The sequence below is a fragment of the Aedes albopictus genome, chromosome 2 (assembly GCF_035046485.1).
Source record: "Aedes albopictus strain Foshan chromosome 2, AalbF5, whole genome shotgun sequence".
Lineage (NCBI taxonomy): Eukaryota > Metazoa > Arthropoda > Insecta > Diptera > Culicidae > Aedes > Aedes albopictus.
Genome location: NC_085137.1, coordinates 39,516,139 through 39,534,113, shown reverse-complemented (window position 1 = coordinate 39,534,113; position 17,975 = coordinate 39,516,139). Strand labels below are relative to the sequence as shown.

The following is a 17,975-nucleotide window of genomic DNA, read 5'->3' as shown; positions in this document are numbered from 1 at the left end:
TTCACTAAACCCGCACAATCGTCACACTCCTGGTTGAAGCAGTTATGCTGGGTGATTTGTTTTGAAACATTGCTGAATTTTCAATTGAAAAACCTGGCAGGATCGCCAATGTGAAATCTGCTAACTTGCTCCCAACAATCACCCAGCATACTGCGCACTGTGAATGCACAACCGATTACTTTGCGCGCCTACTTAGGACTGTGTTGAGTGCTTGAGTGGATAGAGCACCAGGGTGCGAGGCCGCCATGTTTAAGAATCCAACATCTTGTATGTAAACATTTGTGTATCCACAAAGGATACCATTGTGGATACACGATAGATGTTGGCTCCTGTCAGATGCATTAGGTGGGATTAGGGTTGCCACATACGTGGGATAGAGACTATCACCAGTACAGCAATGACAGCTGCTGTTTAGGCTGGCCCAAACCATAGGCTGGCCCATACCACACAACTCTGTTTAGGACCAGATGGAAACCCGTCCGAAGATTATTTTAAATTGCCTATATAATGTCTTTCATGACTACTTGGAGTTCTCTCTCCCTCAAATAATAAACCTTCAGTTGTATTGTTCCAAGTATATACATTCCGGAACTTCCCTGAAGACAGTTTTATCTATTCATATACTGCATAATTCTATAGAAATGCCAATTGACGTATTTCCGGAATAGTTTTTGGAAGAATTCTTGAGGGTATTCTCGTGAAAACCTTGAAAATCCTTGAGGTACAGTCATAGAACAATTACACAGCGCAACATTTTTTTGTCTCAAGAGCAAACTCATGTGTCTCCGAAGGATTTTGGGCCGCTGAATCCGAATCCGGGCTCAGATTTGCTCCAACACGTCACAATTTTGAGCTATACCTCAATTTATAGGGCAAAATATGCGATTTTGGGCTTTTTTGACTGCAAGCCATTAAGCTTGGAAATATTTTTTTTAGGCAATCAAAAGGTTAATTGGTCCATTAACATCTAAATTAACGACTCATGCAAAATATTTCGTTTAACTTAATCAAATTTGATAGATTTAAGCGTTTTATATTAGTATGAAAACTTGCATGCAACTTTTGGAGGGTGACTTGTATGGGAAATATCGTACCTAACATAAATCGCTTAAAACTATCAAATTCGATTTAGTAAAACGAAATATTTTGCATGAGTCGTTAATTTAGATGTTAATTGACCAATTAACCTTTTGATTGCCTAAAAAAAATATTTCCTTTCTAAATGGCTGGCAGTCAAAGAAGCCCAAAATCGCATATTTTGCCCTATAAATTGAGGTATAGCTTAAAATTGTGACGTGTTAGAGCAAATCTGAGCCCGGATTCGGATTCAGCGGCCCAAAATCCTTCAGAGACACATAAGTTTGCTCTTGAGACAGACACAAAGTGAATTTTTGTTACGCTGTGTTATTAGTCAGTTAGTTCACCATTTTGATTAAAAGAAAATGACCCATAATTGTAGAAATTCTTGAAGATTTTCCTGGAGGTATTTCCGGAGAACTCTCAAATAATGGAATTCTTGGAAAAATCCTGGAATTCACCTGGAATTTAAGAAGGAATTCCTTGAGGAATTCGTGGCGCATTTCTTAGAGATATTCCGGGAGGGTACTCTGGGAAAATTCCAGAAGAGTCTTCCCTGAGTGAATTTCTGAAGGATTACCAGGAGAAACGTGTGAATGCGCTTCTAACATGTAAGTGCTTATTGTGGATTTAGCACTAAATTGGTGTCGGGAGTAACTTCATTGACTTCCGCCGCATTTCCTATGCGTAAAACATAACGTCGGAAGTAGTGCGCTGTATAGAGCACATCAGATTTACTATAGCGCACTACGTCCGACGTTATGTTTAATGCATAGGAAAGGCAGCGGAAGTCAATGAAGTTTCTTCCGACACCAATTTGATGCTAAATCCACAATACTTATATGTTTGAAGTTAGTCACAGTGACTTCTGCGCTGCCGTGATTCTTCTGTGACATGAGTGTTGCTTGGAAAAATGGAGGGCTTATTGTAAGAATTCCTGATGTAATCGCTGAGTAAACTCCTGAAGAAACTACTAGAGGGATTCCTAAATTGACATTTTTTAGGCAACTTCTTGCAGTAATTCCAAGAGAAAGTGCTGGAAAAAAACCTATCCAAAATTTGGAAGGAGATCCCTGGTGAAAATCCTGAAGGAATTCTAGTTCAAGTCCTAAAACGAGCGTTGGAGGAAACCTGGAGACATTTCCGGGGGGATTTTAGAAGGAGTGCCTCGACATTTTTTTAGAATTGTGTGCATGTCTAGGTCCATGCCTTTCCATGGAAGCGTACTTCGAAATATATTCAGTATCATCGAAATAAGCCGTTAGATCGTTAGACCGAAAACGTTATTAAGTCGAAAAGGTCGCCAAGCCGATATATCGTTTGGACTGAAAAAAGGTCTCGTTTGGCGCAACATATTGTTACATCAAAGTGTTTATTTGGCCTTTAAAGTTTATATGGCAGAATAAGCCATTAGACCGAAAAGGTCATTTAGCCGAATTGATCATTAGGCAGAATAGCTCATTCGGTACTCATCAGGTCAAACTGGTTGTTATGAGGTGATTCAGTCGAGTAACAACCTATTCGACCTAATGACCCATTCGGCCTAATGATATTTTTGGCTTGATCAGTGAAGAGAATTGTCGGACAAAAGAGGCACAAAACAAGCAACAAAGAAGGTGCGACGATTACTCTTTATCCCTACTGGTAACAGATAATGACATGATCTCGATTATTTTTGTTGCAGACAAAACGGAAGCTGAATTTGTTGCGTACTTTTCTACTCGCGAATAATTAATGATTACTAACCCAATGTCGAAACTGTTTGATGATAGATCTTCAACAGAGTTGCGGTGTTTAACGACTCGAAGTTACCGTTCGAAATTAGCAATGCAAGGCTTAAAAATCGCTAAACTCGTGGTGTACGATGTTTATCCTATTATTTTCAAGTTGGGACAAACTTATGTCGCATTGGGTGGATTGTCGCAACAAATACAGGTTGCGACATTGTCATTATTGTTGCGCGATGGTTGAATTTTGATTCGCTGGGCCTGATGACTTTTTCGTCCTAATGACCTTTTTGGTAAAATGACCTATTTGGTTCAATTACACTTATTAGCCTCATGACCTATTCGGTCTTATTACCGGATGATCTATTCGAGTAGAAGACTTCTATCTCAGCCGTCTAAAGAACAGCTGTTTTTGAAAGCGTAGCCTATGAACACATGTTTTGGTCTGAATACAGTCAATTTAAATTTTTAGTAACGTTACTTAAATGGAGAATTTTTAATGGAGATTTCCTAAATGCAATTTATTTAAATGGAGGATGTTGCTGTGCATATAAGACGTATCCTTTAGCAATTACTCCTGATAATTCTTCATGGATTTCTCCGTTGGATTCCTACCCTGTTTCAGCTAATAATTCCTGACGAGAATCTTAGAGGAATTTGTACCAGGATTTCTCTTGGAATTCCACCCGGTATTCCTCTCAGAATTCTTCCTGGTATCCCTTCAAGATTTTTTCTAAGAATTCCTCAAGCAATTCCTCCCGGGTTTCTTTCAGGGGTTCAAAGATTTCTCACGGAATTCCTTTAGGAATTTTCCCAGGGCTTCTCTAAAAATTTCTTCTGGGTTTCCATCTTGGGTTCCTCCAGGGATCCCCTTAAAGATTCCTTCCAGATTTTTTTCATGGATTTGTCCCGGGATTCTAACCGGCCGGAATTTTCCGATATTTTCTCGGGATTTATGCAGTGGTTTCCGTTGAGTTTCCTTTAGGGATTTCTCCCAAGATTCATTAAGATGTTCTTTTAAGGACTCCTTTAGTGATTTTCCCGGTTTTGTTAAGGTCTCCTATGTTTTCGCCAAGGATTCCTCGCAGGATTTCTACATCCATTTCTCCCTTTCTTTTATGGATTTCTTCCGGCATTGCTTCTCGGGATTCCTTTCGGGATTTTTCCGGGATTCCTTCATTGATGCTTCCCGAATTTTCTTTAGGAATCTCGCCTGGGATTCCATCTAAGATTTTTCCATGTTTTTGTCAAGGATTCCTTCAGAAATGCTTCCTGCAATTCCTTCACTGATTGTTTCCGGAATTCCTTTGAGATTCTTCCTAGATTTTCTCCCGGGATTCTCTCGGAACTCCATTAAAATTTTTCTTCCTTCTTCATCATGAGGTGTCTCAGATGATTTTTCCACGTTTCCTTCTGAGATTTCTCCCGAGATTTATTCAGGGATACTTCCAAGGATTATTTCCGGGAGTTTTTAGGAATTCATCGCAAGATTTCTCCAGATATTTGTTTTTATTGATTTCTTCTGGGATTCCTGCCAGCATTATTTTATTTCAGATATTCCTCTTGAGTTTCATGTAGTAAATCCATTGCGTATTACTCCTGAACCCTCTGAGGGATTCCTTCAGTTTTTATCTCCATGATTTCTTCATTGATTCTTCCTCTAAGTATTTTCTCTGGTATTTCTTCGTGATTCTTCTTATAACTTTTGTTACGTTTGGTTTTATGTCTGATAAATAGGGTTAGAATATTAGAGGATATAGCAACTGTTCCGCGCATTATGCAATGAGCACCCCTGCCTACCCTGTACCATCTCCCGAAATCGAAGCCATCGAAGATCAATTCCGCTTAACGGCGTCATCTGCACACTTCCGCGAGCGCTCGATATCGACAGAGGCGACCGAATACACTCAGCGAAAAAAACTAGCGAAATTCATCGAAATACCTTATGAAAATTTGCTATAACTAATTCTTATGGATGACATAAGAATACCTTATGAAAATTGATCGTGCTTGCTATGACAAATTTCATAAGATAGACTTATGAAAAGAACAAAAAAATCTTAAAATGATGCAGACTGGATTCGTTCCATGAACGTCGGGATCACCGAGCCCGTGTTTTACCCACACGGCTACCGACGCTTGAGAATACCATGTTGCTAAACATGAATAAAAGCCAAGCTGTGAGACGATTTTACGTCATAGAGTGACCTTATGAAATTCATCCGAATCATTATGAATTATTTAAAGGCCGTTTCATAAGTTGGGCCTTATGGAAATCTTAAGGTTATTTGGCTGAGTGTAGTATTTTCGTGCATGAGAATGAAAGTCGAGCACGAACGAACAAATCCACCAAGCACAGCAATTATCTCAACATGCGACGTTCCACGCGAGATCGTGAGATGGAGAGATCTGCACTGCAACGATCGTCAGGCGAGAAACTCTCTCCGTAGGCAGCCATCACTCACTCTCTGCACATGTTCCTGTCGAAGCTCATGGATATCGTTCGAATCTACCCGAGGGCAGGGAGTTCCATCCAGACCGATGCGAAAGTCGGACGTCGCATTTCGCAGGCCGATCGACATGAGAAGGATTCATCGGTTTTGATATCATCCGCAGCGGAATAGGGTGATGTTGGCGAGTTAGATCTGTAGAAGGGCCGGGAAAGGGCATGAACGATCCCTTCCCAGCTTTGGATCGTCATGAATGATCTTGGAGGACATCCGGAGTGCATTGGTGGAAGCGGCATGCTGTAGTGATGGTTAGGGTGTGCAGTGCGTCAAACAAAAGGCAGTGGAAAGGAGGAGGAAAGGAAGAGGAAAGGGAAAAGTGTGAGCACGAACAAAAGAGATAGGGAACATAAGAAAATAAAGTAAAAAGATAAACCACAAACAAACAGACGTAACACTTGCGAAATTTCCATCGACCACGCTTTTAACGATCATTTTAAAATTTTCATAGTTGTGGCTTTCACAACCAGAGACGCGTGCATCGTTTTTCTATGCGTTTGACGTTTTACACTAGCGCCTTCTGTTGACGATATTGCACAACACAGTGATTCGTGCAACTTTCCCACCAGGTGATGGTAGTGTGAACTGGGCGATGGATTTCCATGAAAATTGTTCAAGGTGTTACGTCTGTTTGTCTGTGGATAAACTGTTGGCGTTAATTTATTTTAATGGGGAAGGCCGAATCTTTATTCGTTACACTTTTTTAATGATTCCTCCCAAGATTCCTCTAGGGATTTTCCTTGTAAATTCTTCAGTGACTCCTTCGGAGATTTCTTCAGCGATTCCTTCAGAGTGTCTTTTTGGGATTCCTCTAGGAATATCACTCAAGATTCCTACAATAATTTCCTTACGGACTCCTTCAAAGATTCCAACAATGCACAATGGGTCCAGAGCCGTGTTTACGAAGACAAAAATGTTTGTGCCTAAACCTTAAGCTTTAGATACATGGTGTTTTTGGGAAAGTTTCCTCTTATTTTTCGACCTTTTTTCTCATTATTGTGAAATTAGGGTGGTCCCTCTAGTTTCGCTGATCCAAACATCTGCTTTTTAATAGTTTTATGTACGTTTACAAAATGTTCTACAAAGTTGTAAAAGAATCTATTTGGAGCAAGTTTGCCGGAGAAACCATTATTCTATCTCTTATGGTTTCTAACTTATAATTTTTTAAAAGATTCATGTTAGGGTGATCAATGAATTTCAGTTTTCCTGGAATAACTTTTAATTCGTTTGTTTCTCGTAAACACTTCATTTCGATGTGAAAATCGGTTTTTATTCAATATAATTTTAAGTGTTGATTTTTTCACAATACTTTGTTCTGGGTACTTTTATAGCAGCCAAAAACTCACAATTTTGTCGAAGACGCCAAGTTTGTATCTCATCGATTTTCAAAGTTACAACTGCTTTTCCATAAAAAAAATCATATTTTCAAAATTCAATAAAAAGATTTAAACAAAAAAGGTACATGCAGTTTTTTCATCATAAATAGAATAGAGTACGATCTTTCCAATGCAACCGAGAGATTGAAAATCCATTTGCTCCTTTTTGAGATATGAATTTTTGAAAAAAAGTGATTTTTCGAAGAAAAATGCCAATATCTTTTTAACTATGAGAGTTAGAACTTTGAGCTCTTTGAAAAAAATATGCGTCGTTGATAGTTCTTAAAGTGCTCTGAACAAAGTATTTACGAGAAACGAACGGATTAAAAGTTATTTCAGGAAAACTGAAATTTATGGATCACCCTAACATGAATCTTTTAAAAATATATAAGTTAGGAACCATAAGAGATAGAATAATGGTTTCTTCGACAAACTTGCTCCAAATAAGTTCTTTTACGACTTTGTAGAACATTTTGTAAACGTACATAAAACCATTATAAAGCAGATGTTTGGATCAGCGAAACTAGAGGGACCACCCTAATTTCACAATAGTAAGAAAAAAGGTCGAAAAATAAGAAGAAAGTTTCCCAAATACACCATGTATCTAAAACTTATGGTTTAGGCACAAACATTTTTGTCTTCATAAATACGGCTCTGGACCCATTGTGCAATGATTTCTAATGGGATTCATTCAGGATTTCCAGAAGGACCCTTTCAGAGACTTCTCTCAGGATTTATTCAAGGTTTCTTCCATTATATTGATTTCGAGATTCCCCCCGCCATTCTTTCGGGATTTTTCCTGGGATTCCTCCATTGATTCTTTCATTGATTTCTTCTGCGATTGTTTGGGGGATTTCTCCTGGCATTCATTACTAGATTTCTTTCAGAGATTACTCCTTGATTACTTCAGGAATTCCTTCATAGATGTCTTCATTGATACCTCTAGGAACTTCTTTAGAGATTTTTCCCGAGATTATTTCAGGAATTCCTTTCGAAACTATTTAAATGATTTATCAAGGAATTCTTTCGAGGTTGCTTCATGAATGGGGCTCGTTCGGTGTAGTACTAGATTTGTAGTGATGAGCTGAATTTTAGTATGGTGAGAAGGTCAATTCCCCGTTTCTGCAATGAAATGGTGCAAAAAGCGTGGGTATTATGATTCCTTGCCAAATTTGATGCTGTTTGAGCAAAACTTTGGATAATTATGTTGTTTATGTTGCAAGAAATGGAGAAAACAACAACACTGTTGCCCAAAGTTTTGCTCAAACAGCATCAAATTGGGCAAGGAATCATAATACCCACGCTTTTTGCACCATTTCATTGCAGAAACGGAGAATGGATCATTGAAGCCGACTTTTCCGCTACTCACCGCATCAAAACAAAAGCGCCACCATATATGGACGGTAACACAGTGACAGCAGTCGAGTTACGTCAAACACACAAGGCTACGGTGGCGCTATCTGTTCATTTCATAGCGGCCGTTTTAGTTATTTTAGTGATCCATTGAACTTCTCACCATATTTGCGCGTTTGCCCAAAAGTTCACGCGGCCTATCCCCGAGGAAAGGAACAGCCGCGTTTTTTGTATCCCGTTTACTTCATTCTTATGGGAGATAACATTGCGGCGTTTCCTCAAGTGCGGCCGTTCCTTTCCAGAAGGATTTACCGCGTGGAATTTCGTGCAAATGCGCTTTTGGAAACATTACAAATGCCGCGCGGTGTATCATTTTCAGCGCACCACTCAATACTAAAATTTAGCTCATTACTACAAATCTAATACTAAACCGATCTGTCCTATTGCTATCGTGATTCCTTCCTATATTTCTCATGGATTTACTCCACTAATTTCTTACGGGATTCTTCCAGGAATTCTATCTGGATTATTTCAGAAACTTCTTTTTCGATTATTTTAGGAAATATTCCAGGGTTCTTTCATGGATTGCCCCCGAGATTCCTCCAGGAATTTATGCCGGAGTTCCTCCTTATTTTTTTAAGGATTCCTCCCGGTGTTTCTTTCAACGTTCCCCTGGGACTCCTTGCGGGATTCTTCTGGGATTTCTTTCGGGATTCCTTTATGGATTACTCTTTTATGTTGTGGTGTTTCTTTGATATTTTAACGAGTCATGTAGTAAGTAAATTGTGAGACACCTTGGGCGTTAACAGGTTAATAACTGTGAAAGTGCTCATAGAACCAGAGTTTAAAATTTTCATTTTCGGTGAGTGAAATTTAATGTGAATTTTGAAGATTCTCAACTGAGGGATCAAAATAAAATTCATTTTGGTGAATGAATTTTCTCACTTATTCATCCATTTTTCTGTCACTGACAATTTTCACTGAGAAATATAACTAGACCGTAACTCCCGATTATTCTTCCAATCACCTCAAAACTTGTGTACAGTAGTTAATTACAATACTAATTAACTGCTCTATTTGTCCATTAAGTCGGATTGTGCTTCTGTAAAAATTGGACATTTTACGACGTGCGAAAAAAATATTCGTGACAGAGAATTGAATGAAAAAAGAGAGGCATTCAGCTGACAATGAATGTGGCCAAACATGAATGTAAAAATGAGAATGTCAATCTTCACTTTCAGCCTTCGAATTTTTTACACATTAAGCTGAGAAGCAGAATTTGTCCTAGTGGGGACGTCAAGAAGAAGAAGGCGTTAACATCTCTTAGCTGGAGAGTTTTAAGGCCGCACGGGATGACGTGTAATTTTTGCTATCTTGCCTCTCTTTCTAACAATTTGCCTCGAGATTTCGAAGAAGGTAATGTCAATTTCTACTGCACTGACATAGCTGAAACATTAGTCGATTGTGCACCGAAAGTGAGCAAATAAACGATCAAATTTCTAGTCGAAAATGTGAAGCAGAAGTTGAGATTTGCTTCTTTTTAACAACAGAGCAATGGCGGACGATTCAGCCACCGTCCCGTCCGGTCTTAACATTCCGTAACTCGCGCGGTTGACTACCTGGATCAGCACCACACTGGTGCTGAGTACAAAATGCGAGATTTTTTCAACGTGTTGTACAAAACACAACAGCGCGATCGCTAGAGGGTTAATGGTCAAATGAATAATACCATTCTAATTCACTTGTGCCTGTGTCCGTAATGCTACGTTGTGCGTTGTATCATTGCTTCCACCTTTCAACCCCATTTCTTTGTTTTTCATTCGTTACAGGATACACCCTATCTCCGGTGTTCCCTTTTCTGTGTGAACCGGTCTGCACCGGAAACTGCCACAACTGCGTCGCTCCGGAAACATGCCAGTGCGAGGAAGGCTACCAGCTAAACGACCAGAAGGAATGCACCCCGATTTGCGACGGCGTGGACTGCAGCAACGGATTTTGCGCCCAACCGGAAGTTTGCCACTGCAACGAGGGCTACCAATTCCTGGAAGGCGAATGCATTCCGATGTGCGGAGTCGACGATTGCGTCAACGGCGAGTGTGTGGCACCGGGGGTATGCGTTTGCGATGACCTGTATCGAATGGGTGCGAATGAGACGTGCGAACCGTACTGTCCGGAGGGCTGTTTGAATGGGGATTGCGTTGGTCCGGGGGTTTGTCGATGCCGGGAAGGTTTTGAGAGGGGTGCAGTAGGAGGGGTTTGCGAGCCACGATGTGGAAGACCATGTGAGAATGGCATTTGCGTGGGGCCGGATCAGTGTGCTTGCAGCGAGGGATTCCAGTTGGATCGTAAGGACGGAAGCAAGTGTGTGCCCAGGTGTGAGAAACCGTGCGTTCACGGAAGGTGCGTTGCGCCGGATGTTTGCGAGTGCAATAAAGGTGAGTAGGATACTGGAAAGTACAGGTATTAAATCGTTATTAATGCATTTCTGTTATTTCAGGATACGTAAAGTTGGAGAACAGCCGCAACGTATGCGAAGCAAAGTGTACAAATGGATGCTCAAACGGTATCTGCGTCGGTCCAGAACGCTGTGAGTGCCTCCCGGGATATTTTGCAACAGCAAGTGGTAAGTTGAAGAATTTAAGATAATTTTGAATAAGCAGATGTTCACATCCCAATTCTGTGTTTCAGCAATCAGCTCCAAGAAATCGATCTGCACGCCCTACTGCAAGAACAAGTGCATCAACGCGTACTGTATCAAGCCGAACGTTTGCCAGTGTATTTCCGGTTTTCAGTTTGCGGACAACAGTACCAGCGTTTGTGAACCAATTTGCGACGAAGAATTGGTGGACTGCACCAATGGTCGGTGTACTCAGCCGAACATTTGCGAGTGCGATGAAGGATTCGTGTTGGCGATACGTGATGGAAAAATGGCGTGTGAACCGAAGCCTTGCGAGCGTATCTGCGTGAACGGGTTCTGCGTGGGGAACGACCAGTGTAGTTGCCAGGAAGGTTACCGAAAGTCAGAGAAGTATGACTTCATTTGTGAACCTGCTTGTCGCGAAGGATGCAGTGAAGGGATATGTATCGCACCGGGATTGTGTGTTTGCAAAGAAGGGTTTGGAGTAGGAGATGATGGAACTTGCCAACCATTGTGTACGAAAGTTGATTGCAGCAATGGTGTGTGCTTGGGCAATGATCAGTGCTTATGTAACGAAGGATATCAGCTGAAAAGGAACGTGACGGGAACACTGGAATGTGCTCCTGTTTGTGAAAGTAGCTGTAGGAATGGCCGCTGTGTTGCTCCCGGTAGTTGTGAGTGTAACGAAGGATATCAACTTCATGAGACATTGGAAATCTGCGAACCGGTTTGCAATCCGCCATGCGTCAATGGTGACTGTGTCTCGCCAGATCTTTGCATGTGCTACGAAGGATTCATTCCGGAAAATGGGGACCTGTTCGTTTCAAATCACTTATGCAGTCCATATTGTGATCCCAGCGCAGTTGACTGCAGTAAGGGATACTGTGTAGGAACCAACCTCTGTCTATGTAACGAAGGATTCTATTCAACGGTTGAAGGTGATACCAGAACTTGCAAGCCTGTACCTGAACCTACCGTTATAGACTGTGATACACCAACTACATCTTTGACAACAATTCCGCCTGAATGCATCTGCGAAATACCAGAACCGTGTCCGGAGGTTACGTGTCCCCATACTCCAGAAACAACCCAGGCTACAAATTGTGATTACACCTGTCCTGAACCAACCTCATGCCCTGATCTACAGTGCCCAGAGATTCCCCCAATGACCACAGAGAGCTACAAGCCGTGTGAATGTCCACTCCAGATGCCCTGTCCGGAGGTCGAGTGTCCAATTCAGGAATGTCCTACCGCGGAACCTGACGTCAGATCCGAAGAAGTCTTCCCATCATCGTACAGCTGTGACGAAAGCTATGTCGACTGTAGTCATGGAACCTGTCTGGGGAACAACATCTGCGAGTGTAATCCGGGGTATCGCAGGGCCGTGGGAGATCGGGAACAGATCGTTTGCGAACCGGTGTGCGAGCGGTCTTGCCTGAACGGAATCTGCGTAGCGCCCGAAGTTTGCGAGTGTTTCGTTGGTTATGCGGATCATCATGGTGACGGGTTGTGTCGTCCGGTGTGCGAAGAATCTTGTGTGAATGGGGAATGTGTTGCGCCGAATGTTTGTCGATGTGCCAGCGGATATGAAGAAGAGTGGAATGGGATGTGTCGCAAGAAGTGTGAACCGGAGTGTCGGAACGGGATTTGCTTGGATGGAGTGTGCGATTGTGATGAAGGTTACGTGTTGAATGGAGAAAATGTTTGTAGCGAGGTGGAATTGGAGGAGCATAGTGAACATGTTGAAGTGATTGATAATAATCGAATGGTTGTTGTGCAGAGCAGATTCGGTGCTGATTGCGACGATGGATACGAGATGAAGGATGATTACGAGGATTGTGTGCCGATATGTAGAGGTTGTTATAATGGGAACTGCGTTGCTCCAGGAGAGTGCGAGTGCCCTGATGGTTTCACTGCAGTTATGACGGATGCTTCAGAGGTGTCGTGCGAGCCGGAAGAGGAGACCGAACCTCCAGTAGACCAGGATGAATTTGTTCCAGAAACCAGTAGAACAGAGACAGCAGAAATGGCAGCCGCAGAACAGGTTGAAGTTCACAGAGATGAACAGCTCAGTTTCGTTTCAATCTTCAATCGAACACATCTCTTGATAGCGTGTGTTGCAGCGGCGGTGGCTCTGGCCCTGATGTTGGTGTCATACTTGGTTTGTTCTTATATGCACCGGCCTGGAACCGTTCCTACTGAAACAATGATTGAATAAGGACAACATCTGCATCATAGTCTCCCATCCCACCAAAGGTAAGCTAGAGATTGTTGATTGCATTGTTCATGGTTGAAAGTTTGTGTCAAAGTGAAGTATGCATTCAATAATAGTTTTGCTCGTGTTGGGAAACCTGATGCTAACAATTGCTAAGAATCAAGAAAAGAGGTTGCAAGTAGGGCTTAATGCCGTGCTGTCATGGTAAAAGCTGGTTACTCAAGGTTTTCAAATTTCAGAGCTATGCTGGTACGCCCTCATGGAAATGACTTCAATATTATCCCGAATACGAATATTTGGATTGTTTTTACTTATTCGAACGATAATTATTTAGCAAAGAAAAAAAAACATCAAGCCAAATTGCTCTCTTAGAAAAATACACTGAAAGAATTTCCAAAAAACACCCTGGAGCAGTCTCTGAAAAAACTGCTGAAGAAATTCCTGGCGGACTTTTTAAAGCTATTCTCATAGGAATTTCTGATAAAAAAAATCCATGCAATAATTCTTGAAGATATCCTGAAGGAGTCTCTGAAGAAATTTTTGAAAGAATCTGTGGAATTTTTTCAGAAACATATAAACTTCTGAAGGAATATTCATACGAATTCCTGAAAAAAGAAAATCTACAAAAACTTGATCAAATTCCTGTAGATATCTTTGATAGAATTCCTGGAGATATATCTGAAGGAATTCTGAAAAAATCATGAAAAAGGCATGAAAGTAAGATTTTCTTATAAAATTTATCTGAGTTATCTGAACAAACTCCGGGAATTCCGGAAGAAGTCTGTAGAAAAAATTCTAGAAGTATTCTTGAAGGAAATCTCTGGAGTTTCTAAGAAAATACATTAGTGTAATACCCGGTGAAATTCTTGAAGGGATCTCTGTATGAATTACCCCTGAAATCACTGGCAGCGCTCATGAAGAAATACCTGCTCGAATTTCTGAAGGAACCGCTAGAGTAATTTCATAGAGAATCCTTGGAAGGATTTCTGAAGGAATTCCTGTGTTAAAAAGTTCTGAAGGAATTACTGGAAGAGTTTCTAAGAAAATTTAATATTTTCTAAAGAAATCGTTCGATCAATTTCTGAAAAAGAAAAGAATATCTGATGGAATCCCTGGAGGAGTTTACTTATAAGTTTCTATGAGGCTGTTCATAAACCACGTAGATCAAATTTTGGCCATTTCAGACCTCCCCTCCCCCCCTTGTAGACTATTGTCCATACAAAAATTTTGAAATTTGTATGAAGCGTAGACTTTGCCCGGGTAGAGGTTAAATACTGACGATCAAAACGTGATATTGTTTTGATTGATATAAGAGATAAAAGATCTGAAAATAATATCTAAAATATGGCGCTGGAGCATCTGGACAATATCAAAATTTGATATTTCAAGATCAATCCAATAGGTCGCTGCTATTGATTAGATCTTACAAAATCTCAATATGATATTATGATGATGTTCCAGGTGTAATTTTTTGATATTGTATTTAGATCTTTTATCTCTTATATCAATCAAACCAATATCACTTTTTGATCTTCATATCAATGCTATTATTGAGCTCTTTACTTCTACCCGGGTGGCCAGACACCCCTCTCCCCCCGAAAAGTCTACGTGGTTTTTGAACGGCCCCTAAAGAAATTTCCAAATAAAGTTCTGAAAATAATTGAAAGAAATCTCTGATCGAATTCTTGTACAAATTTCTAGAGGATTTCTTGCAAAAAATTCTGGAGAATTCTGAAGCGTTTTTCTGGCGGAATTTCTGAAGGATCACCTAGAAAAAAAAATCCTTAGGAAACCCTATTTAGAACATCTGACAGCATCTCTTACATTATTTTTAGAAAAAATCCTGGAGAATTCCATCAATAAAATTCTGAACAATTTTTTAGAGAAATCCGAGAGGAATCCTTGGGTAAATTCTAAGAAATATATGAGGATTTTTTTGAGAAGCTATATAGAGGAATATCCGACGGAATTCCCTGTATGAGTTTCCTGCTCGAATTCCTGAAGGAATCGGTGGAAGGATTTCTATAGAAACCGTTGGAGGGTTTTCCGAAAAATTCTTGAGAATTCTGATGGAAAAAGTTCTGATGGAATTTCTAAATGAGTTTTTGGAAAAAATCTAAAGAAATCTCAGATTGGATTTCTTTAGAAATTTCTGGAGCATTTCTTGGAAGAGCCTCTAGAGAGAAATTTGAAGAAATACAAGGAAACTTTACAAAGGCATAAATGAGCGTGTTTCTCGCGAAATTTCTGAAGGATTACGTACAGAAACTCCTTGAGAAGCCTTCTGGTGGAACGTCTGATAGAATCTCCTAAAATGTTTTCAGAAGAAATGCCCTTATAAATTCCATTAATAGATTCCTAGAAGTATCCTTGAAGGAATTCCCTGAGGAGTTTCTGAGAAAATACATAGAGCAAAATACCACGCGGAATTCCTGAAGGATTCTCTGTATGAATTTCCACAGAAATGTAGGAGTTCTTGAAGAATTTTAAAAGACTTTCCAAAGGAATCCTTTAAGTAATTCCTGAAAGTGAAATTTTAAATAAAGGAAGCCCTGTGTATTTTAAAGATCCTGAAAGTGTTTCAGATACGTAAAAGAATCCAATGATTGGTTTCAAACAGAATACATGACAGTTTTTCTAAGTGATTCATTTAGAGAAATTTCAAAGCCAATTTTTGTAGAAATTTTTGAAAGAATTCGAAAATTCTGAAGGAATCCAAGAAGTATTTCTAAAAGATTCTTAGAAGTATTTTTTGAGATAGAAGAGATTTTCGGAAAAAAAAAACTGGAACCTCTAGAGAAATTTCTGAAAAAACCCTGATACACTATTTAGGAATTTTTGGAGGAATGTAGGATTTACATAAAAAATCCCTGGAGAATTTTATTTTTTTTTTTTATTTTTTAAAAGAATTCTTGAAGAATTTTCTAGGAGAGTCCAACAACGCAGAATGCAACAATTTTGCAAGCAATCCCTGAAAGTGATTCCTGTAGAGAAATTTCTAAACCAAATCTTTGCAGAAACTTTTGAAAGCATTCGAAAATCTTGAAGGAACATGTGGAATATTCTCCGACAGGATTCCAAGAAGTATTTCTAGAATAATCTTAGAAGTATTTTTTGAGATACAAGGAATTTTCGAAAAAAAAAAATACTGGAACCTCTAGAGAAATTTCTGAAAAAAACCTAATACATCTATTTAGGAATTTGTGGAGGAATTCATGGTGCATTCTATGCAGGATTTACATTAAAAAAACCTGGAGAATTTTCATTTTTAAAGGAATTTTTGAAGAATTTTCTAGAACAATCCAACAATTTTGCAAGCAATTCCTGAAAACCCGTTTTATAGTGTTCTGGGATAAATTTATTGGAGGAAATTCTAGTGCCTGAAGGAATCTCAGGGAGAATTTCCAAAGGATTCCCTGGAAGATTTTGTGGAAGAATCTCTAAATGAGTTTCTTAAAGATGCCTTGGAGGATTTTTTCAAAAAGAAATCTCAGGAAGCATTCCTGAAGGAGTTCTTGAAAAATGTTTAAGCAAATCCCTATTTTTTTAAATATTTTCCTGCAAGATTCTTTTAATATGAATCCATGGACGATTTTCCAAATGAATTACAGGAGAAATTTCAGAAAAATAAAATAAAATAATTACAGAGAAAATCTATGGAAGGTTTTCTAAAGGAATACTTAAGAAAATTCGTGGAGAAATTTCTAGAGGAACTCTGGAGGAACTTTTAAAAAAAATGGAGTATTTTCCATACCTATGTGAGGAACCTATGGGAGAAGTTCTAAAAGAATGTCCTCGAAAAATATCTGAAGAAGCCCCTAGAGAAATTTCGGAAGGAATTCCTGGACGAGTTTGTGTTGAATTTGAAGACTTCATAAAGATTTTCTGATTAATTTCTTGGATAAATTTCTAGAGAATTTGCAAGAAGAGACCTGAGATTACTATAAAGAAATTCCTTGAGAAACATTCTACAGAGTTTTGGGATAAATTTCTGGAAGGAATTCCAGAGTCTGAAGGAATCTCTGGAAGAATTTTAAAAGGATTTCCTAGAAGATTTGGTGGAAGAATCTATAGATGGATTTCTTAAGAATTCCAGGAAATTTTTTTTAAAAGAAATCCCAAGAAGCATTTCTGAAAGAATTCTAAAATAAATTTTCAAACGAATCCCTTTGTTTTTTTTTGGAAAAAAAATCTCCATTTGTAGAGGAAATTCCAGAGTCTGATGGAATTTTTGGGGGAGTTTTAAGAGGATTTCTCAGAAAATTTTCAAGAAGAATCTCTAGATGAATTGCTTGGATTCCTGGAGGATTTTTTTTTTAAGAAAAGATATCTCAAGAAGCATTTTTGAAGGAGTTCTAAAAGAAATTTCCAAACGAATCCCTGATTTTTTTTATATAATTTCTGCATGATTTTTTTATGGACGATTTTCCAAATGAATTTTAGGAAAAAAATAGCTATAATTTATGAAAATCTATGGAAGGTTTTTAAAGGAATCTTTAAGGAAACTTATGGAGAAACCTCTAGAGGAACTCTGGAGGAATTTCTGAAAAATTGGAGGAATTTCCCATCGAAATACCATCGAAAAATGTCTGAAGGAACCCTTTAGAGAAATTTCCGAAGGGATCTCTGGAGAAATTACTGGCGAATTTGAATAATCCATAAAGACCTTCCGATCGATTTTAAGGAGACATTTCAGAGAATTCTTAAGACTTCTGAAGAAATCACTGGAAAACTTACTGAAAGCCCATCCGGAGGAATTTCTGAAGAAGCCCATGGAAGATTTTGCAATGTTTTCCCTTGGGAAATTTCCGAAGAAATGCCTGATTGAATTTCTGACGGAATCTGGAGTAATTTCTTCAGAACTTCTAGAATAAATTTCTAAAGTTATGTGTTAAAAAAATCTAAGAGAATTATTGAAAAAAAAGGTCTGCAGAAATCCCTTGTGCAATTTCTGAACTAAACCGTTGACGAAGTTCTAAAGCAAACACTGGGAAAAAAATTAAATGAATCATTGGGGGAATTTTTCAAAGAATCCGTGGAGGAATTTCTGGGAGAGTAGTTGGAAGAATCCTTAGGAGATTT

At 39.2% G+C, this 17,975-nt stretch overlaps 1 protein-coding gene across 1 annotated transcript in view; it reads left to right on the top strand.

Moving 5' to 3' along the window:
• LOC109621813 (fibrillin-1-like) overlaps window positions 1–17,975 on the top strand; it is a 31,496-nt gene that overhangs the window by 10,608 nt on the left and 2,913 nt on the right. The window contains exons 5-7 of the mRNA XM_029854527.2: window positions 9,870–10,475; window positions 10,538–10,663; window positions 10,729–12,934. Of these exons, the coding sequence (XP_029710387.2) occupies window positions 9,870–10,475; window positions 10,538–10,663; window positions 10,729–12,896 (2,900 nt within the window). The 3' untranslated portion in view covers window positions 12,897–12,934. The remainder of the gene's footprint in view (window positions 1–9,869; window positions 10,476–10,537; window positions 10,664–10,728; window positions 12,935–17,975) is intronic.